The sequence below is a fragment of the Panthera leo genome, chromosome C1 (assembly GCF_018350215.1).
Source record: "Panthera leo isolate Ple1 chromosome C1, P.leo_Ple1_pat1.1, whole genome shotgun sequence".
In the NCBI taxonomy this organism is placed as follows: Eukaryota; Metazoa; Chordata; class Mammalia; order Carnivora; family Felidae; genus Panthera; species Panthera leo.
The window spans coordinates 78005202-78030825 of NC_056686.1; the positions used below are offsets into that span (position 1 = coordinate 78005202).

At 45.9% G+C, this 25624-nt stretch overlaps 1 protein-coding gene across 3 annotated transcripts; it reads right to left on the reverse strand.

Annotated features, from left to right (window-relative positions):
* Window positions 1–204: 204 nt before the first annotated feature.
* On the reverse strand, window positions 205–10406 carry GFI1 (growth factor independent 1 transcriptional repressor). Of its 3 annotated transcripts, XM_042952828.1 has the most exons (8): window positions 10157–10186; window positions 8613–8676; window positions 7598–7804; window positions 7090–7272; window positions 4801–5288; window positions 4559–4696; window positions 3344–3509; window positions 205–1017 (listed from the first exon to the last, which is right to left on the reverse strand). In XM_042952828.1, exons 3-8 carry the CDS (start codon window positions 7710–7712, stop codon window positions 839–841), a joined length of 1269 nt encoding a protein of 422 aa, XP_042808762.1. In that variant the 5' UTR covers window positions 7713–7804; window positions 8613–8676; window positions 10157–10186; the 3' UTR covers window positions 205–838. The 3 variants fall into 3 exon arrangements, with proteins under 3 accessions (XP_042808762.1, XP_042808760.1, XP_042808759.1); XM_042952826.1 differs by lacking the exon at window positions 8613–8676 and having other exon boundaries at window positions 10157–10406; XM_042952825.1 differs by lacking the exon at window positions 10157–10186 and having other exon boundaries at window positions 8613–9533.
* Between the last annotated feature and the right edge of the window lie 15218 nt (window positions 10407–25624).

Below are 25624 nucleotides of genomic sequence, written 5' to 3' on the forward strand. Positions count from 1 at the left end.
CCTGGGTGGCTCGGTCGGTTGGGCGGCCGACTTTGGCTCAGGTCATGATTTCGTGGTCCGTGAGTTCGAGCCCCGCGTCGGGCTCTGTGTTGACAGCTCAGAGCCTGGAGCCTGTTTCAGATTCTGTGTCTCCCTCTCTCTGACCCTCCCCCGTTCATGCTCTGTCTCTGTCTTGGGAATAGATTAACGTTAAAAAAAAAAAAAAATTAAAAAAAAATGAAACAGGCTGGACAGAGTATTTTGTCATTTCAAATGTATGAAACTCCTTCCCCAAATCAGTTTCTGAACCATTCTTCAAGTGGGAGAATTGATTCTTCCAAGATTTACAGGCAGCACCCAATAGAAAGGGGTTAACAGACTCCCCAGAAAGAAAAAAAAAAGTAACACTCATTTTTCATTCTAGATAAAAACATTAGCACGTGTCAACCTTGTAAATGGTGATTCCTCCTCTTCCACACAAGTATCTGGGGTAGGTCAGGAGGAGGGAAGAAACCTGAAGGGTTTTCCTGTCTGTGGAGCAGGGCTGGGAATGAGAACTGCAGAGCCCAGGATTTTATCTGAGCCCCTCTTGACTTTTGAGTCTTCCTTCCGGTGTGGGGGAGCCTATTCGGCAAGTTCACAGCCCAGTAAGTTACTTGGTTCCCGCTCTGGGCTGAACTTTGTAAAGGTAATTTATCCCCTCTTGCAGTTCCAGGAAGTAAGGTGGAGGGGCTCACCCTGCTGGGATCTTCGGACTGGCTCCGAGGGCCTGAAATGTCGGAAGTGAATGATAGCAAGTGGGGAGGCTGCCCTCCGTAGTGTTGTGTAATTGCTTGCTGCTTGCAGCCAGCCAGGGCCCTCATTTGAGCCCATGCTGTGTCTCCCGGTGCCGCCTGAGGTCCACCTTCCTCTGGAAGCCCTTCCCACAAAGGTCACAGCCAAAGGGTTTGAAGCCTGTGTGCTTGCGGCTGTGGGTGATGAGGTTGGAGCTCTGGCTGAATGCCTTCCCACACACCTGGCATTTGTGGGGCTTCTCACCTGCAGGGATGGAGGAGGGGAGGAGAGGAAGTATGAGTCTATGATAAAGCTAGAGGGGACTCACTGTGACCCACATGCTCTTAGCAGCAGCTGGCTGCAACGCAGTCTGAGGCCTTTAAGTGACTTGGAGGGTGACGTGTTGCAACTCAAGTCCTGGGAAGTCATGGGTGCACCAGGTGAAAGGGAGACTTTCTGAGTGGGGGTTCCCAGCAAAAGGCCTCAAACCGTTTCCTGCTAAACGGAAACAGAGCAAAGGCCACGTGCCCAGACTCACAGCTGAATCCACCCTGGCAAGGCACCCCTGACTTTAGAAGCAGAGAGCTCCCAGAGCAGATGTTCGATGTGGGGGTGGGGGCCTGTCCTTCAAACCATGTGACTCTGTTCTTATTCAGAGGAAGTTTTCAAATCTGAGTTTCCAAGTGGGCGTTGGTTTGTGTGGACCAGTGAGCCTGTCTTCTTTCTTGCTCTTGAAGGACAATAGAATGTATGTGAAGCACAGACATTTCTCAAAGTCGTATTTTTAAAATCCACATTTGGGTCACGAAGTATTTCTCAAGATGGCTGATCCTTCTATCTTGATTTTACTTTCTTTTTATAAGGATTCTTTATATCCTAGCAAATCTTCACCACAGATTAATAAATAACAAATAAAAAATGTTTGGTCTTTCCCCCCAAACCATGTGCTGTTTAACATTTGGGTAAATGGCATGCATTTTCACATAGCTTCAGCATGGCATTATAGTCAGGGCTTGGTCTTGGAAAAGTGCAACAATAGATGAGGTTTGTTTTTGAGGAGACTTCTATCCCTCTTGCTGTGCCCCTTTCTGTCTTCATGGTTCAGATTTCCTTGATAAGGAAGCACCCATCAAAACTTACCCTATCCCTTTAGGGTCAAACAAATCTGAGAAACAAATTCTAGCTAAGATGTAAATGTTTGATAAGGACTTAATGTTTCATTCAGTCAAGATCCTAGTTGCATTTTGGTAAGTGTTTTAAATACTTTTACTCAAAAGGAGTGAGTTACATGGAAATTTCAGACAAGGGATCACGATTAAAATAGGATATTTTTCTGGGTTTTCTGATGGGGGCATCTACACTGCCCAAACATATTTATAAACATCAATGGTCGGTGTTTGGAACACACTGGAATTTGTTTTAAATCAGTATTCATATTCTAGAATAGAACAGCCAGAATTCTGGGTCCCTTGTAAGTGTATTATTTACTATTAAAGAGACTGCACCTGGCATTAAAACTGTCACCTATACACAATCAAAATGTTGCAGAAAGAGTCCAAGATTGGAAGCCAGAGCATTCCATGGCCTCAAGATTTACTCTTAGCCTGGCCTGTGCTAAATCATTGCATCACCCTGAGTTTCAGGATGGCAAGACTACTTTATGGGGTGGCAGTAAGGATCAAAAGAAGGGCTAGATTTGAAAGCAATTTGTAAATAACAAAGTATTATAATAGGTAAAGAATTATCATTGTTATGGCATGAACTTGCTGAAATTTTGAAAAGAGCAATAAGTAAATAGAAGTTTCCTACATCTACCAACCTTCATGACTCTGAAAATACAGTAAACAGTGGTCAAGATAATAGATATTTGAAATCAGGTAGACCTGAATTTAAGTCCTGGCCCTGCCACTTGCTATTGGGGCCCTGGACAGGTTACCTAATCTTTCTGTGCCTCACTTTCCTCATCTCTAAAATGGAGATATGGAATAGTCTCTACCTCCCAGAGTTTTTGTGAGTATAAGATGAGACGATGCATTTAAAAAGTGCTTAGCAGACAGCTCAGTAATATTTACCATTGTTTTTTCCCTCCTCAATCAGAATAAGCTCTTAGATTGCAAAAAAAAAAAAAAAAAAAAAAAAAAAAAAAAAAAAAAAAAAATGCAGCCAAAAGGCCACACATAAGTCCCTCCCCTAAAAGGCTGGGTGGGAGCTCTGCAGAAAGTCCTCAATCTCTGGAGCTTCACATCTTACCCTGCTCTGAGCAGTTGGAGCAGCAGTTAAACTGCTGGAGGAAAATAGTCTTTGCAAGGATAAAGAGCCTGAGGCTGATCAGTTTAGTGGTTCTTCGGATGCAACCCCAAATCAAGGCCCCTTTGGGGGAGAACGTTGTTTGTAAACAAATTTAAGAGAATCTGCCTGCTTGTTTTCTTGCATACACTGCAGTGATTAACTGCAGTCAATCTGGAAGGTACCGCTCATTCTGCAGCCAGAATATCACAGGAAAGGTGAATTGTATTGGTGGGAAGAACAATGCGCCCCCACTCCAGCCCTCACCAGGTGTTTTTCTACAAGCCAAGGGCCTTCAGCTTACCAGTGTGAATGAAGGTGTGTTTCTTCATGTCTGACTTTTGGTGGAACCTCTTGCCACAGTACTGACAAGGGTAGGGCCGGGTGTCTGAATGGATAAGCAAGTGTGTGGACAGCGTAGATGACCTCTTGAAGCTCTTGCCACAGATCTTACAGTCAAAGCTTCGTTCCTGTGGATAGAAAAATGTGGCATTCCTACTGCAGGCATCTAGGCTGCCATCCTCCTCACCACTAACCCAACCATAAAGTCCCCAGAGCCAGGGCTCTCCTTTTCTTCGGGCTCCCCTTCCACTTAGTCTGCCCCATCATTCTCTCTCCCCGGATTGATTTCCAATCTCTACCTCCTCCACCCCAACCTCTTCCCCTTTAACACTTTTTCTACCCACTTTTCACCCACAACCCTCCACACCCCATGGCAAAAATGTATCCCCACCCTGCTTTTTTGACACCCATTTACAAACACTTCTCCACCCTCCTCAACAGGAGGCTTAGACCTCAGTCAGTTGAGACCACTGCCCCCTCTGGCCAGTGTTGAGAGAGATGGAAGAATACTGCTCTTTTTAGTAAGTCTGTAGGTGAGCATTCTCTTGTCATAGTTACTTGTATACTTAATTGCTTATCTACTCTCTGTCACTGAGCTAAGCTGAAAAATTCTGTGGGGGCATCCTGTCTGGGACCTGATGTGTTACAGGATTCTCACGTGCCTAGCAACTGGAAGTTGGACAACAAATATTAATAAAGGAATGAATGAAAGAACAGCAGGAAAAATATGCTGCTGGATACTCTAAATGAGCTGACATCCCTTTTTTTCATTTGGGAGGGATCAATGCTGATTAAGTGACAACCATTTGGTGATAAGAAGCGAGGCAAAAAACAAACAAACAACCAAACAAAACCCAGAGCTAATAAATCTGATATATCCGCAGCAAGAGTGCATACAAACCCTCCTCAAACCCAAAGTAATGATCAGGATCACCCTCTGGAGGCTTACAATGATGTGACACCAAACTCTAGGGCTGCCTGGAAGCCAGAGCCGGCCACCTTTCCCTACACACCTACATCCGGGCAGAGTGCCTCGGTGGAGGAGACTGAGGGCAGTCCGGGGACGTCCAAGGGAAAAGATGCCAAGCGGAGAGTGGCCGGTACTGCACTGAGAAGCGGAACATCCCCGAAAGTGAACCTGAGCAGGGCCGCGCGCGGCCTCGCGCCCCGCGCTTACCTGCGAGTGCACGGCTTTGTGCTGCTCCAGGCTCACCGCGTGCCCGAAGGTCTTGCCGCACATCTCGCACGCAAAGGGTCTCGTGCCGCTGTGGGACCTGCGCACGTGCACCTCGAGCCCGTGCGGCGTGGAGAACACCTGAGGCGGGTGGGGCCGGGGAGAAGGCCGCTGAGAGGGGCCGAGGGGCGCGGGCCAGGGGCGGGGGCGTGGGGCCAACTAAGCCAAGCGCGCGGGAGCCTCACCTTGCTGCACTTGATGCACTTGTAGGAGTCGCCGCCCAGCAGCAAGCGGGTGCACAGCAGCTCCGACTCCACCTTGACGCCGGCGCCCTTGTCCGCGTGCAGCCCGTGGCCGCGCTCAGAGTACAGCCCGCCGGCCGCCGCCGTCGGCCGCTCGTACAGCCCTGCCGCCGGGGGCCCGAAGTCGCCGTAGAGCCCCAGGCCCGCGCCGCCGGCAGCGCCACCTCCTGCGCTGCCTCCCCCGGGCGCCCCGGCCCCTGCGCCGCCCGCAGCCCGCTCCGGGCCGTAGAGCGCCGCGGGGTGGCCTGGCTCCGGGGCGCGCTCGCAGAAGAGGCCCAGGCCCGCGCCGCGCTCCAGGGCCGCGCACGGCCGGTAACTGTGCACCAAGTGCCGCAGGTCAGAACCCGCTAGGCCGCTCCACGAGTATGGCTTGAAGGGCAGGGGGAAGGGTTGGGCTTCGTCCAGCGACGGGCACACCGACTTCTCTGAGGCTGTGGAGGCACAAGGGGGCGTCCGGTCAGGCTTCAGACGGCGGGGCGGAGGCCGCCCAGCGGCATCTGCCAGCTGCCCAGCACTGGTGGAGTACTCCGTGCGCCAGGCGCCGCGGTAGGTGCCCTGACGCCCCCAGAGTAAAACGCGGACCGGGTCTCTGGGACCTCGAGGATCACTGCAGGCGGCAGGGCAGCAAACGGATAATTAAAATGGCATCGGTCGAGGAGATGGGTAAATTTAGTGCCAGGGCAGCGGAAACGCACGACGGTAGGAGGGTCTTTTCTGGTGGGACCGGAGCAACTCGCGGTGCCACGAAAACAAGCGCGCCACGCCGTCTGCGCTGATAACTACTCTGAGCTGAGCTGAGCAGGAGAAGGCGGCCCCCCTTAGGGCCCGACAGCGCTCCTGCGCAGACTGCCCAGCGCCCAGCGCCAGCACTCTCCCGGCCCCTACAGATTCCCACTCGTCTTTTTTCTTTCCGGGATCGATAAGGAAGGAGGGAGAGGACAAACAAAATGCAGCCTGGCCTACCGAAGACATCTGTCTGGGAAAAAAACGGGGAAGTATTAACATTCCTAACAGTTCCTTCAATACCCAGTGCAAGTTGCAAAGGGACAGCGGGAGAAGGTTTGGAGCTTGAACTGCCTGCCACAATACTCCCCATTCTCATTCTTGTCATTGCTTGATGGTGAAAAAACTCCACATTTCTCAGAGAAGAATTGACAAGGTTTAGCCACCATCTGCCAGTGCCATAGCTTTCCCACATTCGAGGCCTCTGTGCCGCTGCCCAACGTGAATTCTGCTAAAACCAGACACCCAACGTATCCTTTCCCTATTTGCATACGGATTTACAAATCTGTTCCCACACTGCACACTCCAGGCTAGCGGCTTTAATGAGAGGATGCACCCCAAGATTCCCGCGGAGAGATTGCGGCGGCATCCCGTCTTGGAGGGCGGTGTCCTGCACAGCCATGAAGAACCATCGGGTTGCAGGCTCCCAGACACATTCGCTGCAGCCATGGCTTTAACCAGGTCAACGCACTGAGGAATGGGGTTGGGACTATCTTTTAAAACTAGTAAAGGCAATCTGGAAATAACAGGCACTTGGAAGAATGCAGCTAATGTGTGTTCTCCTTCCCTGATCAGAACCCACGACTCGCTCCCACCCAAAGTGCACAAAACTTTGCGCAAAACTCCATTGCTGTCTGGAAATGTAGCCAACCGACTGGTCTCTAAGGCTGGGCCGGCCAAACCCGCCGAACGAAAAATCAAACAGGCCCCCAATCCGCGCCTGCAAAAACTCAGAGGAGGGCAGAGATTTTCGTCCCGACCCGTCCCTCCCGCTTAGCGCCCAGCTCTGCCAGGCCCGATGCTTGCGGGAGCCAGAGGAATTTTTAAAGACTGCCCAGGTTTCCGTTTGAGACTCCAGCGTCTGGATTTGGGGATCCTAGCTCTTTCTAAGCAGTCAACTGATCAGAAAACGAAATGTCGAGGTTGCTGCCTGTCGAGACGACTCATTTATTTTCTCTCACCCACCATCTCCGCCAAACGAACGTTAGAGATTAACAACCTGGGTCCCGCCGCCTCGGATCCAAGCAACAGACCCCGCAAACAGGCTGACGCAGTCCCAGAAAAGCCAGATGCCTCCCCTACGGGCTCCTTACCCCACGAACAAGCGCTCTCCTGTCGGAAAGACCCTCCGCCACCCATTTAGCATCTCTGAACCCAAAGCTGAGTTAGTTTACTTTTCACCGTGGGAACCCTGCTGCTCCGGCCCCAGAGCTCCCAACCGGCTCCTACCTGGAGACACAGAGGGCGACGGAGGCCTCCAGAAATCCTCAAACTCTGAGCTCCGGTCGCAGACGCTGCCCTCACAGCTGCCCGGAGATGCGGAGGCTCTGTCAGGGGCCTCAGTCATCTGTGAGTCGGGGGACAAACGACCCCGGGGCTCTGTCTTCGCCCCTCCTGCGCTCGAGGTGCTGTCTGCGGAGAGGAGGCAGGATAGGAGCTCAGGCTGAGCCCTGAATGGGGCCAATGGTTCTGAAGTGGCGCCTCCCCAACCCGTGGCACCCGGGCGTCCTCTTTTTTTCCCAGACCTGGCCGGGAACCCTTCCGGATCCGAGGACCGGAGCAAAGAGGCCGTGGCACCTAGGCGACGAGGCCGGAAGGGACCCGGACGGTTGGAAACAAAAAAGGCAGCAAAGGAGGCTTCAGGGTCGCCCTTCCCGGCTCCTTTGGGGATGGTGTGTCAGGGCGCACAATCTACGTCCCTGGGAGCAGCCCCTCCCGGTCCGCGCGCGCCCCGCACCTGCTCCGCCTGGCGCCAGTACGTTCTCCAGGCGGAGGGAATAGTCGGGTCCCGGGGAGCGCGGCTGGTGGTAACTGTGAGCCTTCTTGCTCTTGACAAGGAACGAACGCGGCATGGTGGTCCGGCGCGCTCCCCACTCCGCTGCCTGGAGCCGCCGTCAGCCCACTGTTACTTCGAGTTCTTGCTCTGCCCTAGTCAGGCGGAGACCTGCGAAAGGAGAAGAACCCGGTGGAAACGCGGGTCCGCACGCTCCTGGGCCGGGGACTGGGGAGCCGGGTGGAAAGAGAGCTTCAGCCGGGGAGGAGCGAGGGAGGCCTGCGGGAGGAGGGGCTTGGCCCCGCTGCGCCGCGCTCACCAGGTGGCACTCGGACAGGTGGCGCGAGCCCGCCGCCGCCGCCACAGCTCAGCGGTAAAACCCGTCCCGGGGCTGAGGCTCAGGCCTCTTCCTTCTGTTCGGCCCACACCCCTTGGCCCCTCCCCTTTCCTAGCAAAACTCGCTCCGTCAAACTCTCCGGAGAGCCGATGTCCCCAACTGGCCAGTTACCCCAACTCGACCACTCATTTGCCTGCCTGGCCTAGTTTTCGGGCTGGGGAGTAGAGCAGCGACGGGCTGATCACTCCAGGGCCGAGGAATCGGGGACCAGGAAGGGGCTACAAGCCAAGCACTCCAAGAACCCGCTACAAACCGGAGGCGGGTGGTGGGAGAGGAGGGGCGCACTAGGCTGGCCGAGCAGAGGTTGGGAGAGAGCAGCAGAGGGGCTGAGAGCAGCAGAGGCTGGAGAAGGAAGGCAGAAGAGAAGAGGAACAGGAAGGTGGCGGGAGGGGAGATGGCAGAGGACTGACCCCGGCCCCGGGTGGAACTCGCATACCCGTGATCTCCCTCGCTCCTCACTCGTGCCTCAAGCGAGGAAAAGGTTGGCCTGGAGACCCGAGTGCGGCGGGGGCAAGCAGGGTCTGGGGCGAGACCTAACCTCGGAAACCAAGTCCTGGGAAAAGCATTTTTCGTTCTGCTCACCGAAAACCTTGCCTAGGGGAAGTCGAGCCCGACTTGTGCGCGATGGCTGTGAACTGCCCGGCGTCTGTAGTCCGCGGAGAAACAACAGATTATACAACGCGGAGAGTGCAGGGTGCGCTGCCACGGCCAGTGCGCGGGGTCCAGGCGCGGGCCTGGGAGGGAGCTAGCGGCCCGCCGCGCCGCTCTCATTAACCCCCAATCAGTTCACCTAATCCCGGGGTCGAAACCTGAGCCCGGCGGTGAGGCGGGGCAGAGCCTCCAGCTCCGCTTGGGGCTGCTCGGGGGCGGAACCAGGCAGGCAAGGAGGTCTAGAGAACTCGAAATTTGCCTTCCTCTCGGAGTGAAGGCGATGGGCGCCGCGTTCACCTGGGAGCTGCAGGCTCTTGGGGGTAGGTACAGCAGCTCTCCATGGTCTAGGCTAGTTCAGTAACAAGGGTGCTGGGGGACCACAGGCGGGGACAAGGATCTCGTCCTTGGCCTTCGCGCGTCTTAGGCTGCCAGACTAGGAGCTACGCGGCTCTCAGAGCAGGATGCAGGACAATAAGACTACCTGTTGGCGCTCCGAGCTGAAAACGAGTTCTCAGGGACTCGTTCCCTAGAGGGCATCCCACGTCCCACTGTGGAGTGGGGACAGGCTTGGGAGAAGAGTCGTCTGGGACGTCTATCGGAATCCCAAGGGACCTTTCCGGAGTCCTAAGAGCCAGAAGGCCCCTGGGAGTGAGGGTGCCACCCGCCACGGTCTGAGTCCACCCCTAGGATCGGGACTTCAGGAGGCTTGGGGGTGCTGGGGCTGCCCTAGGGCGCAGTCCTGCCACCACAGTTTTCTCTGGGCCTCTGCGTGAGCCGCCACTTCGGCCTTATAGACACCACAAACGCAAAAACGAATTCCTTAGGCAGCCATGAAACTCAGAGGTAAAGGAAAAATGGGGCGAAACGGTCTTGAGGGCCCTGCTGAGGCTTGGGTCTGCGTCGGCGCGAGGTCGGTCGGAGGAGGTGGGGAGGCAGGCGGAATTGTTAGCGCGGGCGCAGAGCCTGCGCCGGCTGGGACCGCGCGGGATGAGGCGAGCACAGAGGCGGCCTCTCCACCCAGGCGGAGCCCCGCTCCTCTCTCGCATGCCGGGTTGGCCCTACCCGACCCTGGGAGAGTGGAGTGGGTTGGGTAGTAGGGACGAGGGCTGAGCGCGTGGGAAGGCGACCTCGCGCAGCAGCTGGCGGCGGGAGGGCGGGGCGGCCCCCTGAGCGCACGCGGGCCAGGGCCTCTCTTCACCGTCTGGGCCTGGGAAGGCGGGAGTGGAGGCACGGAGGGGCAGCCTCCTGATCGCAGTTGCCACCGCCTCCCCACCAGATGTTTCCTTCCCGGATGAATCCTGCTCCCCTGCGCCAAATCCCCTGCGGATAGGGTTCTCGGGGCTCCCGCACAGTGGCCAGCTGCAGGCGGGAACCCGGCAGCGCCCTCTGGTCGCCCCCGCAGTGGCGGTGCCGCGTTAGTCCCCGCGGCCGCCCCCACCAGGGGGGCAGGCGCAGAACTGGCGCAGCGGACCTACCTGCGGGGTCAGGGCACCGGCACTGCGCTCCGAGTTTTCAAACTGAGTTGCTTTCGGGAGAGACTGCGTTGTCTCTCTCTCTCTCTTTTTTTAATCTCCTTCCGAGCTCAGCCCCCAAAACCACAAGCTTCACTTCCTGAGCGTTAAGGAGTAGCTCTCTTAGTCCTCTCAGACCTGCCCCCCAACCCTCAGTCTGGGCGCGCTCCTTTGCGCAAGGGGCTAGGAGGCGGACCCGGGGCCTGGCCTTTCCAGCCGCCCTCCCAGGAGGTCCTCAGCGTTTTTGCTCTGTGGGGCTGCGGAGGATGGGGAGGCCCGGAGAGCCCAACACCCAGGCACTAGAAATGATTCAAAAGAAAATGAACCATTATTGGCTCTCGGGAGACTTCCGCAGCGAGAAGAAGTCACAGATTCAGGACACAGATTGAGTGGAGCGCCGGGGAGTGGGAGCGCCTAGCTCCAACGAGGCCTCCCCGCCCCTCTGCCCCGGGACACCTCCACCCCCACCCCGCCGCCTATTTGGGCTGGCCACCCCCGGGTTGAGGCCGTGAATCACCGGCCGACGCTGCCGCCGGCCTGGAGCCCGGCGAGTGGCCGCGGCGTCCGCAGAGCGAAACCTGCCCCTCTGCCCCGAAATAGCTTGTTGTGGAAACACTTCGGGATAAATACGCCCAACGAAGCTGAAAATACCTTGACACCCAATCCGAGAGGTTTGCTCATTTCCCTTCGGATTTAGGTAATGGTTAAATTTGGAAAAGGTGGGCGAGCGTCGAGCCCCCGGCGGAGAGGGCGCTGGCGGCGCGTCCCGCGGGCGCCCGGCTAGGCTGGCGGGCGCGCCCTCCCCACGCATGCTCCCCCACGCTCTGCCCGGTACCCTCCGCCCGCGGCTAATTTCCGGTGGTCGGAGCTGCGAAATTAAAGACTGCGCGGGAGGGAGCGCGCGGGGGCAGCGGCGGAGGCGGCGACGGCGGCGGCTCGGCTGACCCCGCCCCGGCCCGCCAGGGAGAGCCGCACGTCGGGCACCTGGTCCTGAGAAGAGCAATACAGCGCCATAAAAGCGCCACCCCGATGAGTATGGAAAAAGTAAATCTTCACTCGGATTGTGTTTTCCTTGAGGGTAGGCACTGGATCTTCACTCTTAGGTCCCTGATAGGCTCTTAAGAGACGTCTGTGGACTGAGTAATTGATGAAAGGAGTTAAGAATTCTATTAATAGAACAGGGGAAAATGTAAACTTCACCCATAAATAAATGCAGCAACTTCCAACGCTAGATGTCTGCCATGATCCATAGAGTGTGGCCTGTTGTGTATGTTTAAACCTAAACCCTTTCCTGACGGGGGTGGATGTCGTAATTACGTTACTTTCCTAAGTGAATTGAGCTAGATTTTGATCACAACTTCCTGCGCAGTACGTCTCCAGTGTCAGATACCGGGAGAAGGGAGTGTTGCTCCTCAGTTCTTGCAAAATAATGTACCATATTTTAGATTAAGCCAAAATTGTCATGGAAAAGAAAGGTCCTTGTAGCCCTTTGCATAGAGAGAGATGGTTGTGTGTGTGTGTGTGTGTGTGTGTGTGTGTGTGTGTGTTTAATGATTTTTAATTTGCTTTGTAAACCCAAAGATGTGCAGAAAATATTTGGTTACCATGGCAGTAGTTCAAGCATGCTTTAATAGATCAGACATTTTCTATAGCAGTGGTCCTACATCTACTGTGTGCCAGGTGCTGGACTAGATACACCTTTTAATAGCCTGCCTAGCTATTCTCCTTACACTACTGTTCATTTGTTCAACACGCCTTTCCTTATAATTGGTTAGCACCCAGAGGTAAGCAATCTTAATCAGAAGGATTACAAATATTGAATAAACTGAAGGGAAAGTAAGTAATTTTGTATGTATGCTTTTAATTCTTGTATTCTTTGTCCTGGCCTAATGTATAAACATCTAAAAGCGGGCCACAATAAATCTTTCCGTTATTCCTTCCATCCTATGCAACAGTAGAAAAAGGCAAATTTTTAAAAGAAAATTATAAGTGGAACAAAAGGAAATTTATTATCAACCAAGTTCTAGAGAAATGGCTGAACCATTTCCTTTGCACACGAGCAAGTTCAAAGTCAAAATTTCTTGAAAAGGCACTGTGACTGTTTAGTACTTTAGTTGAATGCTGCTCAGAAAACATGGGGGAGGCTATGAAGGGGACAAATAATCACCTTGTACAGTATCACTTGAGAATAAATCCCTTTCATTAAGATTAAATCTAGTCATCTTGCTTAGCTTGCCATTCACATCCTCTCAATTTGTAAAATAAAACTGAGGACTGGAACAGGGACACCCAGAGAAAGGCAAGCAGGAGGGAGATGGCATAGAATTTCTCTTTATAATTTAAAAATTTTTGAACCATATGTATGTGTTACCGATTCAAATAAGTACGCATAAAAATATTTGACCAGAGAGATCAGGTCATTTCCTAGATGTATAGTGTCAAAATGTAACTCCCACACTTAGGGGGAACAGAGGAGAAAAGTAAGAAGTGGGGCACCCAGAGAGGTTAAGAAACTTGCAGCTAAGAAGAGCCAGCACTGGAAATGATGATACAATGAACTTGACTTCCCACTACTTCAAACTACCTCTCATTCACCACTAAATAGAGAATGAAGAGAACAAGACACCTTCGCCCCCAAAGTGCACGTTTTTAAAAGCTGGAAAGAATCCTTCCTCCAGTGTGCTCCTCTGGAACTGAAATAGATCTAATGGTAAGCAGAAGGTAGGCTTGGAGCATAATTTTCTATAATACTGGTTTTCTAAAAAGAGGATGTTAAATGTACATTTTTGTCAGTAATTTATTAATTGTTATTAAATAATAATAATAGTAATATATCTGTAGATGCTAAATAACAAATGGCGTTCTTCATATCACAAACATTTCCAAGTCCTGGCCAGCAGCCCATTTACATAGAACAGAATTCCCCTACAACAAAAGATTTCAGACAAAAAAAACCAACAAACCGTAACAAGGTATTACTAGTTTCTTGTTTATGTTTTCACAAAGCTTTACATTTACCATTTCTGTTCTATTTGGGGTAGGCATAGGAAGAGTGGGGATCCTGAAATCGCAGAGAAGGGCAATGCCCCCATTTCCAGCATACTTTTCTGTAATTTTTGCCTCATTTGATGTTCACGGCAATGCTGCCAGGAGGGGAAAGAGTCCAGGCTTTCTACAGACAATCACTGGTGGAAATGAGTCTCTGTTCTGCCAATTACTAGCCCTGTGACCTTGGGCAAGTTAACTGGACTCTCCCAGCCTCAGCTTCTCCCCTGTAAAGTCAGAATAACTACTTACCTTGCAAGCCCATGGAGCAGCCCTTTGATTTTCACTTTGAACAAGTTCGTCTGAGCACCTAGAATGGAAGCATTCTCCCAGTAAGAGTGTCCTAAGTTTAACCTTCTTGTTCCATGTCCTGCTTCAATTTATTTAACTTTGCATAAGTAAACTTCATTATAGTCATTTGCAGGGACTTGGATTTTTTTTTTAAATCAAAGAGCAGAGGAGAATGAATCGGATCAATTTTCATTTGTAGATATTTTATAGATCTATTTAGGGGACGTTAAGTGAATAACTGTTTCAGGACTTAGTTTGCCCATCTTTAAAACGGGAGATGCCTCCCATGTGTCAAATACTATGATCTATTGGCCAAGAGTAGCTATGGAAGACATAATGACAGTAAAATCAATAAACACGTAAAAAAAATTACAGGATGGGACTGGGCATGAAGCTCCGTCATAAGCTAGACAAGAGATTTGGTGTATAAGAAGGTGATGATTTATTTTTTAACTCCATTTTTTTTTACTATAAATTAAAATTCATATAATTTAATAAAGAAAAAAAAAAGAAGAAACCCCAGTAAAACAACATTCCAGTATTTTTGCTCTGCTTTAAAAAAACCCACATAATTACAACCATATCATAGCTATAAAAGTGTATTCTTTTTTTCAGTGAATATTATAATCATATTTCTTTCTATTCTCTTTATTTTTCAGATTTCATTTAATAATAAAAATAATAACATTATTTAAATAAAAATCATGACAGTCCTTTTCCTTGCTTTAATATTATCTTTCATCATTCTCAATGGCTAAAATAGGATTCTATAATCTAGATTACTTATAATTCATGCAATCACCCCCATCGTAGTATTTAGCTTGTTTTCATTTTTTACTATTTTAAATAATACGATGGAAAGTTTTCTAGATGTAGTTCTGCCCACATTTTACATTGTTTCTTTAGGATGTATTTTGAGGGGTGGAATTTCTGGATCCAACAAAGAATATTTTTAACGCCCTTGAACATACCAGAAAAAGTGTTTTGGATAGTGTGTTTATGTAATGCATCAACCAAAAGAATTCATATCACTTGACAAATAGTTAAAGGATTATAAAAATCAACTATGGAAAAGTTAGACCTTGGTTAAAGAACAGATATAGAACAGGTCTGTATTTTGTGCACAAAAAGTATTTGTTAGAGAGTGGCCACAACCCTGTCATATTGCCATGTTTTTCCCTCTTAGTATTAAAAAATTACTTAATTTTTGTCTTTGGATTAGCTGTTTTGATGAGTATAGTCAGATAGAAATATAAGTTTTTATATATTTTCTCAGTTGTATGCATTCAGAGAAAATAAATGCAGGGTGATAATTGTGTGATGCCTTAATTCAAATGTTAGGTAATATAATTGTCTCCCTTATACTCTTACAACTGGCAGGCTACTAAAAATAAAATTCAAATGACACTATAAGTCAAAATAAGATTAGATGGTATCATCATTTATGGAAAGTGGGTAATGCTTTTTTACTAACATACGCAAAAATTGGGAAATGGAGAAATTTGGAGATAAACAAATTAATGTAAAACTTACACTTTGAGTAAGACCTAATCTCGTATTAATATTTGGAACCTTTTCAAACATAAAGAAAAACACAATTTTCTTTCAATAAACATTTTGGGACTAATATATTTAAATGTTGTTACATTATAAAATATACTCCATCACTATGAAAAACTTAAACTTTTACATTAAGGATTTCAAACATCTGAAGAGGTAGGGGCTCTCAGCTTTGGTGTTCGAGTTCAAATAAGAACATTGTTAACCTCACCACATATATATTTTTACATTGTTCCTAAGAACAGATTGACTGAATAAAGTGTCATCTTATGTGTGGGCTGTATGAGATGACTCTTCATAGAAACATACCCGGCGTGAACTTTTATGGAAAGAAAAAAAGGAGTAGATTTTACTTGGTGAATGGAAAATGTAATGAGAGAGAAATGTAGAATTATTTTTCTTTTGAGTTTTTCATCATTTCCTCCAGGATGTTTGGTTATCATCTTACCCTACCACAGATGAAACATTTCGCTTTAAAACAGTAGAGCCCAGGGGCACCTGGGTGGCTCAGTCAGTTGGTTAAGTATTCGATTCTTGGTTTCAGCTCAGGTCATGATCTCATGGTTCGTGGGTTTGAGCTCCTGCCTGGGATTCTCTCTCTCCCTCTCTCTCTCTCTCTCTCTCTCTGCCCCTCCCCTGATTGCTCTCTCTCTCTCTTTCAAAATAAATAAATAAACTTAAAAAAATTTTAAATCATAAAACAGTAAAGCCTGTATATTGTAACTTTTAAAAATTATTCACAAAACACAGCTCCCTAGAGGGGATGTCTGTTCCCATAGCCAGAGGTAAGGTAGGAGTTGGGGGTCCTGGAAACCTCAGGCCAGCTGTGAGGAGCTCACACAAATACCCCAGGCTCAGCCTGAGCGGCAAATCCCTGGGCAGGAGCAGGCAGGTGCAACCCACTGGGTGTTCTAGCTCTGCTGCTGCTCTGCTGGCCTCACCAAGGAGGCCACGGAGTCCTCTGAGGCAGGCATTAGAGTCATTTATTTCCTGCATAAGGACACCAGTGTTTAAGAAGCCCAGGTTCTGATAACTATCAACTTTTTAAAACCCAACCAAATCTGTTGATTCCAAATCTTGTCTCTTTCTACCAAACCACACTGAATCAGTAGATTGAGTAAAGAAGATTGCCCTCACCATTGGTTGGCATCATCCAATCTACTGAGGGCCCTTATTGAGCAAAAAGGTGAAAAGGAAGGGTGAATTCTCATTTTTAATGTTTATTGTTTATTTTTTTTTTAATTTTTAAAGTTTTTATTTATTTTTGAGACAGAGGGAGACAGAGCATGAGCAGGGGAGGGGCAGAGAGGGAGACACAGAATCGGTAGCAGGCTCCAGGCTCCGAGCTGTCAGCACAGAGCTCGACGCGGAGCTCGAACTTACAGAATGTGAGATCATGACCTGAGCTGAAGTCAGATGCTCGACCGACTGAGCCACCCAGGTGCCCCTTGTTTATTTTTATTCTTTTTAAGTGTTATTTAATTTTGAGAGAGAGTGCAAGTCGGGGGGTGGGGGGCAAAGAGAGGGAGAGAGAACCCCAGGCAGGCTCCTCACTGTCATTTCAGAGCCCAATTTGAGGCTCAAACTCACGGACCATGAGATCATGACCTGAGCTGCAGTCAATGCTTAACCAAATGATCTACCCAGGCACCCCTTTATTTTTTATTTTTTGAGAGGGAGAGCACATGGTGGAGGGGCAGGAAGAGGGGGACAGAGGAGTCTAAGCGGGCTGAAAGTGCCACGTGGGGCTCGAACTCAAGAACCATGAGATCACGACCTGAGCCAAAGTCAGATGCTTAACCAACTGAGCCACCCAGGTGCCCCTCTCTCTTTCTATATATATATCGCTCTTGTCTTGAGTCGGGATGTTCATCTTCTCTTGCTCTCGGACATCAGAGCTCCTGGTTCTTGGGCCTTCAGGGTCCAGTTACACCAGCAGCCCTCTAGTTCTCAGGTATAACTGCAATTACACCATCAGCAACCCTGATTTTCAGGCATTTGGACAGAATGAATTATACCACTGGTCCCCCGGTTCTCTAGCTTGCAGATGGTGTCACCTCTTGGCCTCCATAACAGTGTGAGCCAATTCCTATAATAAATCTCTTGTATACAGGTATCCCCTGCTTTTCGGAAGTTTCCTTTATGCCACTTGCTTTTACAAAAGACCTAGTTAGTACCTGCTTTCACTAACAGAAAAGAATCTGAAGAGGATCTTGACTTGGGTGTAGATCTGTGTAAAAATTAACCAATCTATAATCTTAAGATTTGTGAACTTTTACTGTACATACAGAAGTTAAACATCAATAAAATTTATAAAAAAAAATAAAGACTTTGTTTCTAGAGCTGTTTCATAGGATATGAAAAAAAGGCAAAAAGCAAAAATAGTATTCAGCATATTCTTTTGCCTCAAGCACTTACAAAGGCAGCACACACCCTGAGCAGTGAGAGAGTGGTCCCACTAAGCTCCTTCCCCAGGAACTACTACACTCAGTATGTCAGCATCAAATTGCCATAGCTTTGAACTGTGTCTCTGAGCGTCTGTGCTTCATAGGAATTTATTTTGTTTATCCATTAGCAAGATGTGTCCTAAGGTATTTTTGGGGTCTGGGAATGCTCAAAAACTTTTCCATATGAATGAATGGTAATTGTTTTTTGCTTTACACCATTTCAGCTTACAAAAGGTTTCATAGGAATGCTGTACTTCAGGATGGGGGAAAAACCTGTATGTCCATATATATACACCCTACTGGTTGTTTCTCTGGAGAACGCTAATACAACCAGTTAACACGTTGCAGTTTGTGCTACAGATCTGAGACTCACGTCATATGAAGCAGGGGTAGGATTCTGGAGCATCAAAATATTCTACCAGTGGCAGAAGCATGTGGCCTAATTTTTGCACAAAGACATTTTTGCTTCTGTTTTGGGAAGCATTTTGCAGTTTGGATTGTAGAAAAGAATTGATTTTGGCATATTCCATGATACTTCTCTTATCAAAAAAAGTTTTTGCTAGGATTCTCTGAGGAAGGAGTCAGAGAGGGTAGGTGGGAGCTAGCTAGCTTGCTTGCTTGCTTTCTCTCTCTCTTTCCCTTCCTTCCTACCCTCCCTCCCTCACTCTCTACTTCCTTTCTTCCTTTCTTCTTTCTTTCTTTTTTTTCTCCCTCTCTCTCCTTCCTTCCTTCCTTTCTAATTACAAAGTTGAGATTAACTAATACTATTATTTTTGGTACCAAGATCAGGTATATTTCTCTAGGGTCCTAAAAAATGTGACAGAAATGAGCAATGTTTTCATATATCCTTAAAATAGGTGCAAGAAAAGTTTTTGCGTATCATAACCCTCAGTATACATTGTTGACATTACACAAAAGCACAATTAGGTAAAAAATTATACTTTGGGAAACTATGGCACTGTCTAGCAAGGTACCAGCTGTCTATTTATCTGGTTTAATCCACGGATATGCTTTAGCCTAGACTGTCTAAAACAAAGTGCATAAACTGATGTATACTTGAAGAATCCTCCCTGAAAATTGCTTCTCCCTACTGAGTTTTTAATAAATATTGGATGACAAAATGAGAATTTACTCCCAGCTAAATCCCGGAACATAGCTATTCTGAGCTGTTAAAATTCAGACACATATGTCTCAATAGACGATTCAGAGTAGAGTATTATCTGTTATGAACGCCCAAGTAGTAAAGGACACCTGGCTGTTTTCAAAGGCTTTTCTCACCTACAAGGGAAAACCAAAGTCAGGTGTAAGCTTCACCTAAGGAAATTGTTTTGAGTCCGCACAGCACACAAATGAGACCCTAAAAAATTGCTTCCATAGAACATGGCCAAAATAATATTCTTTCAATTTTATATTTTCATTCAGAATAGCTTAAAGAAAAGTACAGTGAACATCCAAATAATTCCAGCTAGATTCAGCATCAACATAACCTAATATAAAAACATCTTTTAGGGGCCGCTGGGTGGCTTAGTCAGATGAGTGTCTGACTTCAGCTGGGGTCATGATCTCAACATTCGTGGGTTTGAGCCCCGCCTAGGGGTTCTCCGCTGTCGGGGCGGAGCCCACTTTGGATCCTCTGTCCCTCTCTCTGTCCCTCCTCAGTTGCACTCTCTCTCAAAAATAAATAAACGTTAAAAAAAAACCCATTAAAAATCTTTAAAAAATATTAACACCAAAATAAAATCTTAATTAAGCACAAACCCCCGCCCCCCCCCGAAGTTGTAACCTTCTATATCCTGCCATACCTTCAGGATCAAGTATTTGTGATGTACAGAGGTAATTAAACAAAGTAATTTATGTAACATTTTTATAACATTATGAACTAGTTAGAAGATGAGAAATACCTACCAAAGGTAAATTTATTTTGCAAATAGTAACTTTTCTGGCAGTGATAAGTCAAGAGAGTTTTATCAGGAGCTCTGAGTTTGAGATAACAAGAATTATCTTATCTTCATATAGAATAGTACTTGCCTTTCTGTTTTGAAAACAGAAAGAGTTGTCTTGCTCATCTACAAAAACTATTTTATCGCTCAGAATCTTTAAGATTTAATGTAAGTGTTAACAGGAGGCAGCCAGAATGAAGTGTATCTGTATTGAACACGTGTAGTTGGCCCCATAACCAGTTCCTGCCAACGGATCCAAAAGCTGCAAAAATTCAAAGCAACGAATAGTGTAATATTGGGATATAATGGACAATTAATAGCTAACATCTGCCTGGTCCTTATGTGTCCAACAGTAGTCTGATAAATCCAGGCTAATAATATCAACCAAGCTAATAACTCATTTGTATTGGTTGTTGACTATGAGACTGTGCCAAGTTCTTTCCCCATATTATCTCACTGAATACAACAACCCTTGAGACAGGCAGTGTTATTATTATTATTCCTATTTCATGGTTAAGAAAGTTTTGCCCAAAGTCACACAGTTATTTAAACCTAAGTGATTTTCGATATTAGCCCAGACTTTTAATCCTGGTTATGCTGTCCCTCAATAGTAAGCAAACATACTAAATCGTCCTTTATTCAGGCTGGCTTTGTAAAACGATGAGATAAATGATGCTGTCCTGCCAGGTCTCCTCACACCTGTAGAGGGAACAAGTCAGCAATACCACTTACTTATGGGGATCAGAGCTTACAATTCACAGCAATTCTTAAACAGCTCTAGAAATAGTCTTGGATGCTTTATTCTCTTTTATAAACTTTTACTGATGTATAATTTACATGCAGTAAAAGTGCATCAATCTTAAGAGTAGAGCTTGCATAGCTCTACATAGATACACGTCCAAGTCAAGATCTAAAAAATTTCCAGCACATCAGGTGCTTTATTGAATTCATATTTTTTAATCAGTTGCTTCAAGTGGAAGATCATTAGTGAACTGTAATCATTAGTGAACAGTAAGAAACTGGCTACTGAGCTGCAAAAATCCAGGCCATCGACCATGGTTTGTAGAGTTAGGTAAAATGAGCCTCCCATGAGCCAACTCACATCTGGGATACAACTCTATCATCTTGCCTCAGAGACTGTGTTTAAATTGCCAGATCTAATGGCCTACATTATTTTCTCCCATGTGTTCATAGAAAACGAGGTTGTATTGTTTTTGTTTTTTTTTTTTTTGGAAAACATCAAACATACAGGGAGAGAATAATAAAATGTATCTTCTGTACCCACCATGCAGTTTCAACAGTGTATCTATGGCCAGACTTGTTTTATTTATCTCCCCACCCACTGCTCCCCTCCTTCACCAGACTATTTTGAAGTAAATCCCAAGTATCATATCATTTCTTCTGTAAATATTTCAGGATGTCTCTATAAGGAATAAGGACTCTTCTTTTTTTAATTTAATTTAATTTAATTTTTTAAATTTACATCCAAGTTAGTTAGCATATAGTGCAACAATGATTTCAGGAGTAGATTCCTTAATGCCCCTTACCCATTTAGCCCATCAACCCTCCCACAACCCCTCCAGTAACCCTCTGTTTGTTGTCCATATTTTGAGTCTCTTATGTTTTGTCCCCCTCCCTGTTTTTATATGATTTTTGCTTCCCTTCCCTTGTGTTCATCTGTACTGTGTCTTAAAGTCCCCATATGAGTGAAGTCATATGATATTTGTCTTTCTCTGATTGACTAATTTCGCTTAGCGTAATACCCTCTAGTTCCATCCACATAGTTGCAAATGGCAAGCTTTCATTCTTTTTGATTGCGGAGTAATACTCCATTGTGTGCATGTGTGTGTGTGTGTGTGTGTGTGTGTGTGTGTGTATACCACAATACACACACACACACACACACACACACACATATATATACCACATCTTTATCCATTCATCCATCAATGGACATTTGGGCTCTTTCCATACTTTGGCTATGGTTGATAGTGCTGCTATAAACATTGGGGTGCATGGGCCCCTTCGAAACAGCAAACCTGTATCCCTTGGATAAATGCCTAGTAGTGCAATTGCTGGGTCATAGGGTAGTTCTATTTTTATTTTATTTATTTATTCTTTTTGAAGAACCTCCATACTGTTTTCCAGAGTGGCTGCACCAGTTTGCATTCCCACCAGCAGTGCAAAAGAGATCCTCTTTCTCCACATCCTCACCAACATCTGTTGTTGCCTGAGTTGTTAACGTTAGTCATTCTGACAGGGGTGAGGTGGTATCTCATTGTGGTTTTGATTTGTATTTCCCTGATGATGAGTGATGTTGAGCATTTTTTCATTCATCATTCACCTGGATGTCTTCTTTGGAGAAGTGTCTATTCATGTTTTTGCCCATTTCTTCACTGGAGTCTTTGTTTCTTGGGTGTTGAGTTTGATAAGTTCTTTATAGATTTTGGATACTAACCCTTTATCTGACATGTTGTTTGCAAATGTCTTCTCCCATTCCGTTGGCTGGTTTTTAGGATTTTGATGGCTTCCTGTCTTACATTCAGGTCTTTCATCCATTTTGAGTTTATTTTTGTGTATGGTGTGAGAAAGTAGTCCACGTTCATTTTTCTGCATGTCGCTCTCCAGTTTTCCCAGCACCATTTGCTGAAGAGACTGTCTTTATTCTATTGGGTATTCTTTCCTGCTTTGTCAAAGATTAGTTGGGCATATGTTTATGGGTCTGTTTCTGGGTTCTCTACTCAGTTCCATTGATCTGAGTGTCTGTTTTTGTGCCAGTACCATACTGTCTTGATGATTATAGCTTTGTAATACAGCTTGAAGTCCGGGATTGTGATTCCTCCTGCTTTGGTTTTCTTTTTCAATATTGCTTTGGCTATTCGGGGGTCTTTTGTGGTTCCATGCAAATTTTAGGATTGTTTGTTCTAGCTCTGTGAAGAATGCTGGTGTTATTTTGATAGGGATTGCATTGAATATGTAGATTGCTTTGGGTAGTATTGACATTTTAACAATATTTGTTCTTCCTATCCAGGGGCATGAAATATTTTTCCATTTTTTGTGTTTTCTTCAATTTCTTTCATAAGCTTTCTATAGTTTTCAGAGTATAGGTTTTTCTTTGGTTAGACTTATTCCTAGGTATTTTATGGTTTTTGGTGTAAGGACTCTTCTTATAAATAAGTTTTGAAACAAAGAAAAATTATAGAATATATATTTTAAATTTTATTTTAGAGAGATAGAGAGAGAGAGTAGGAGATGGGGTAGAGGGAGAGAGAGAATTTTAAGCAGGATCCATGCTCAGTAAGGAACCTGACACAGGGCTTGAGGGATCATAATCAAGAGCCGAAGAAAGGGACTTGATCCCACAACCCTGGGATCATGATCTAAGCTGAAATCAATAGTTGAATGCTTAATGGACTGAGCCACCCAGGTGCCCCAAAGATCTTTACTTTTATCAGGGTTAGAGGTTATTCCAGATTTTGGCTTTTTATTACTAGGCTAACTAAGGTTTTCTTGCCTGTCTTCCAATTCTTGACAAATCATGTCTAGGAAAGTGGCACCTTCATTTTCAGTGAAAACTGGTTATGAGTTTTCTACATCCAAGGCAGTTTATTTAAAATTCAACTAATTATAATCACTGGAATAGAATAAAGAGTCCAGAAACAAAACCACAATTATATAGTCAATTAATCTTCAACAAAGGAGGCAAGAATATGCAAAGGTAAAAAGAGAGTTTTTCCAACAAATGGTGTTGGGAAAACTGGACAGCTACATGCAAAAGAATGAAACTGGACCACTGTCTTACACCATGAACAAAAATAAACTCAAAATGGGTTAAGGACCTAAATGTGAGACCTGAAATCATAAAACTCCGAGAAGAGAGCATAGGCAGTAATTTCTCTGACATCAGCCACAGCAACATTTGCCTGGATATGTCTCCGTAGGCAAGAGAAACAAAAGCAAAAATAAACTATTGGGACTACATCGAGATATAAAACTTCTGCACATCAACGTAAACAATCAACAAAACTAAAAGACAACCTATTGAATGGGAGAAGATGTTTGCAAAGGACATGTCTGATAAAGGATTAATATCCAAAATACATAAAGAACATATACAACTCAGCACCCAAAAAACAAATAACCCAATTTAAAAATGGACAGAAGACATGAACAGACATTTCTCCAAAGAAATCCAGATGGCCAACAGACACATTAAAAGATGCTCAACAGCACTCATCATCAGCAAAATGCAAATCAAAACCATAATGACTTATTACCTCACATCTATCAGAATGGCTACAATAAAAAACACAAAAACAATAAGTGTTGGTGAGGTTATGAAGAAAAAGGAACCCTTTTCTTCATAAGGGTTTTGCCCTTTTGGTGGGAATGCAAACTGATGCAGCTACTGTGGAAAGCAGTATGGAGGTTCCTCAAAAAATTAAAAGTAGAACTACCATAAGATCCAGTAATTCCACTACTGGGTATTTACCCAAAGTATGTGAAAACACTAATTGGAAAAGATATATGCACTCCTATGTTTATTAAAACATTATTTACAATAGCCAAACTATGGAAACAGTCCAAGTGTCCACTGATAGATGAATGGATAAAGATGTGGTGTGTATAGATATAGATATATTGTTTATATAGATAGATATAGATGTGGTGTACACACACACACACACACACACAATGGAATATTACTCAGCCATAAAAAAGAGTGAGGGGCCTCTGGGTGGCTTGTCTGTTGAACATCTGAATCTTGATTTCAACTCAGGTAGTGATCCTAGGGTCATGGGATTGAACCTGACATTGGAATCCATGCTGAGCATGGAGCTGCTTGAGATTCTCTCTTTCTCCCTCTGGCTTTCTCCCTTGCTCTCACTCTTTCTCTCAAATTAAAAAAAAAAAAAAAAAAAAAAAAAGGCACCTGTGTGCTTCATTGGTTGAGTGTCTGACTCTTGATTTTGGCTCCAGGTCATAATCTCACAGTTTGTGAGATTGAGCCCCGTACTGGGCTTTGTGCTGACAGCATGGAGCCTATAATGGATTCTCTCTCTCCATCTCTCTCTGTGCCCTTCCCCCATTAGCCACATGCTCTCTCTCCCTCTCTCTCAAAATAAACATTTTTTTTTTTTAATTTTAAAAAAGAATGAAATCTTGCGATTTGCAACAACATGGATGGAGCTGGAGAGTATAAGGCTAAGCAAAATAAGTCAGAGAAAACAAATACCATGATCTCACTCACATGTGGAATTTAAGAAACAAAACAAATGAGCAAAGAAAAAAAGAGACTTTTTTTTTTAAAGGAGTCTCCATGACCAATGTATGACTTGAACTTACAACCCTGAGACGGAGTCGCATGCTGTACCAACTCAGCCAGCCAGCTACCCTGCAAAAAGCAGACTCTAACTATAGAGAACAAACTGATGGTTAGCAAAGGGGAGGAAGGGGTGGGGAAATGAGTGAAATAGACGAAGGGGTCTAAGAGTACACGTATCATGATGAGCACCCAATAAAGTATAGAATTGTGGAATCACTATATTGTACACCTGAAACTAATATAACATTGTGTGTTAACTATACTAGAATTAAAATTTTAATTTTTTTAATCTTTATTTTTGAGAGAGAGAGACAGAGTGCGAACGGGGGAGGAACAGAGAGGAAGACACAGAATCAGAGCCTGATGCAGGGCTCAAACTCATGAACCGTGAGATCATGACCTGAGCTGAAGCTGGACACTCAACAGACTGAGCCACCCAGGCTCCCTTAGAATTAAAATTTTTAAAAATAAAAAATAAAATTCAGCTAATGGTAAACCACTAGGTGCTTGAAAGCCCTTGGCCACCTTACTCTTCCCAGTGCCTTGACCACCTTAAACTAACGTGTCAGTATCAAAGCTCTAGGACAAGGATGCTTTTAAGCCAGAGAAAAGATAACTCTATGTGTAATCCAGAGTATTTGTTCTAAGGATGATTAGAAGCATAATAGTGTCAATATACATCATAACTACAATCTATAAAGCTATCTCTCAGATTAGAAAGGAAAATTTTCCCCAAATGCATTCAATACCACAGGTCTCCATTTATAACTAATATGTCTTCATTTTAAATTAGCTTATCTGTTCCCAAAAGTGTGTTTTATAA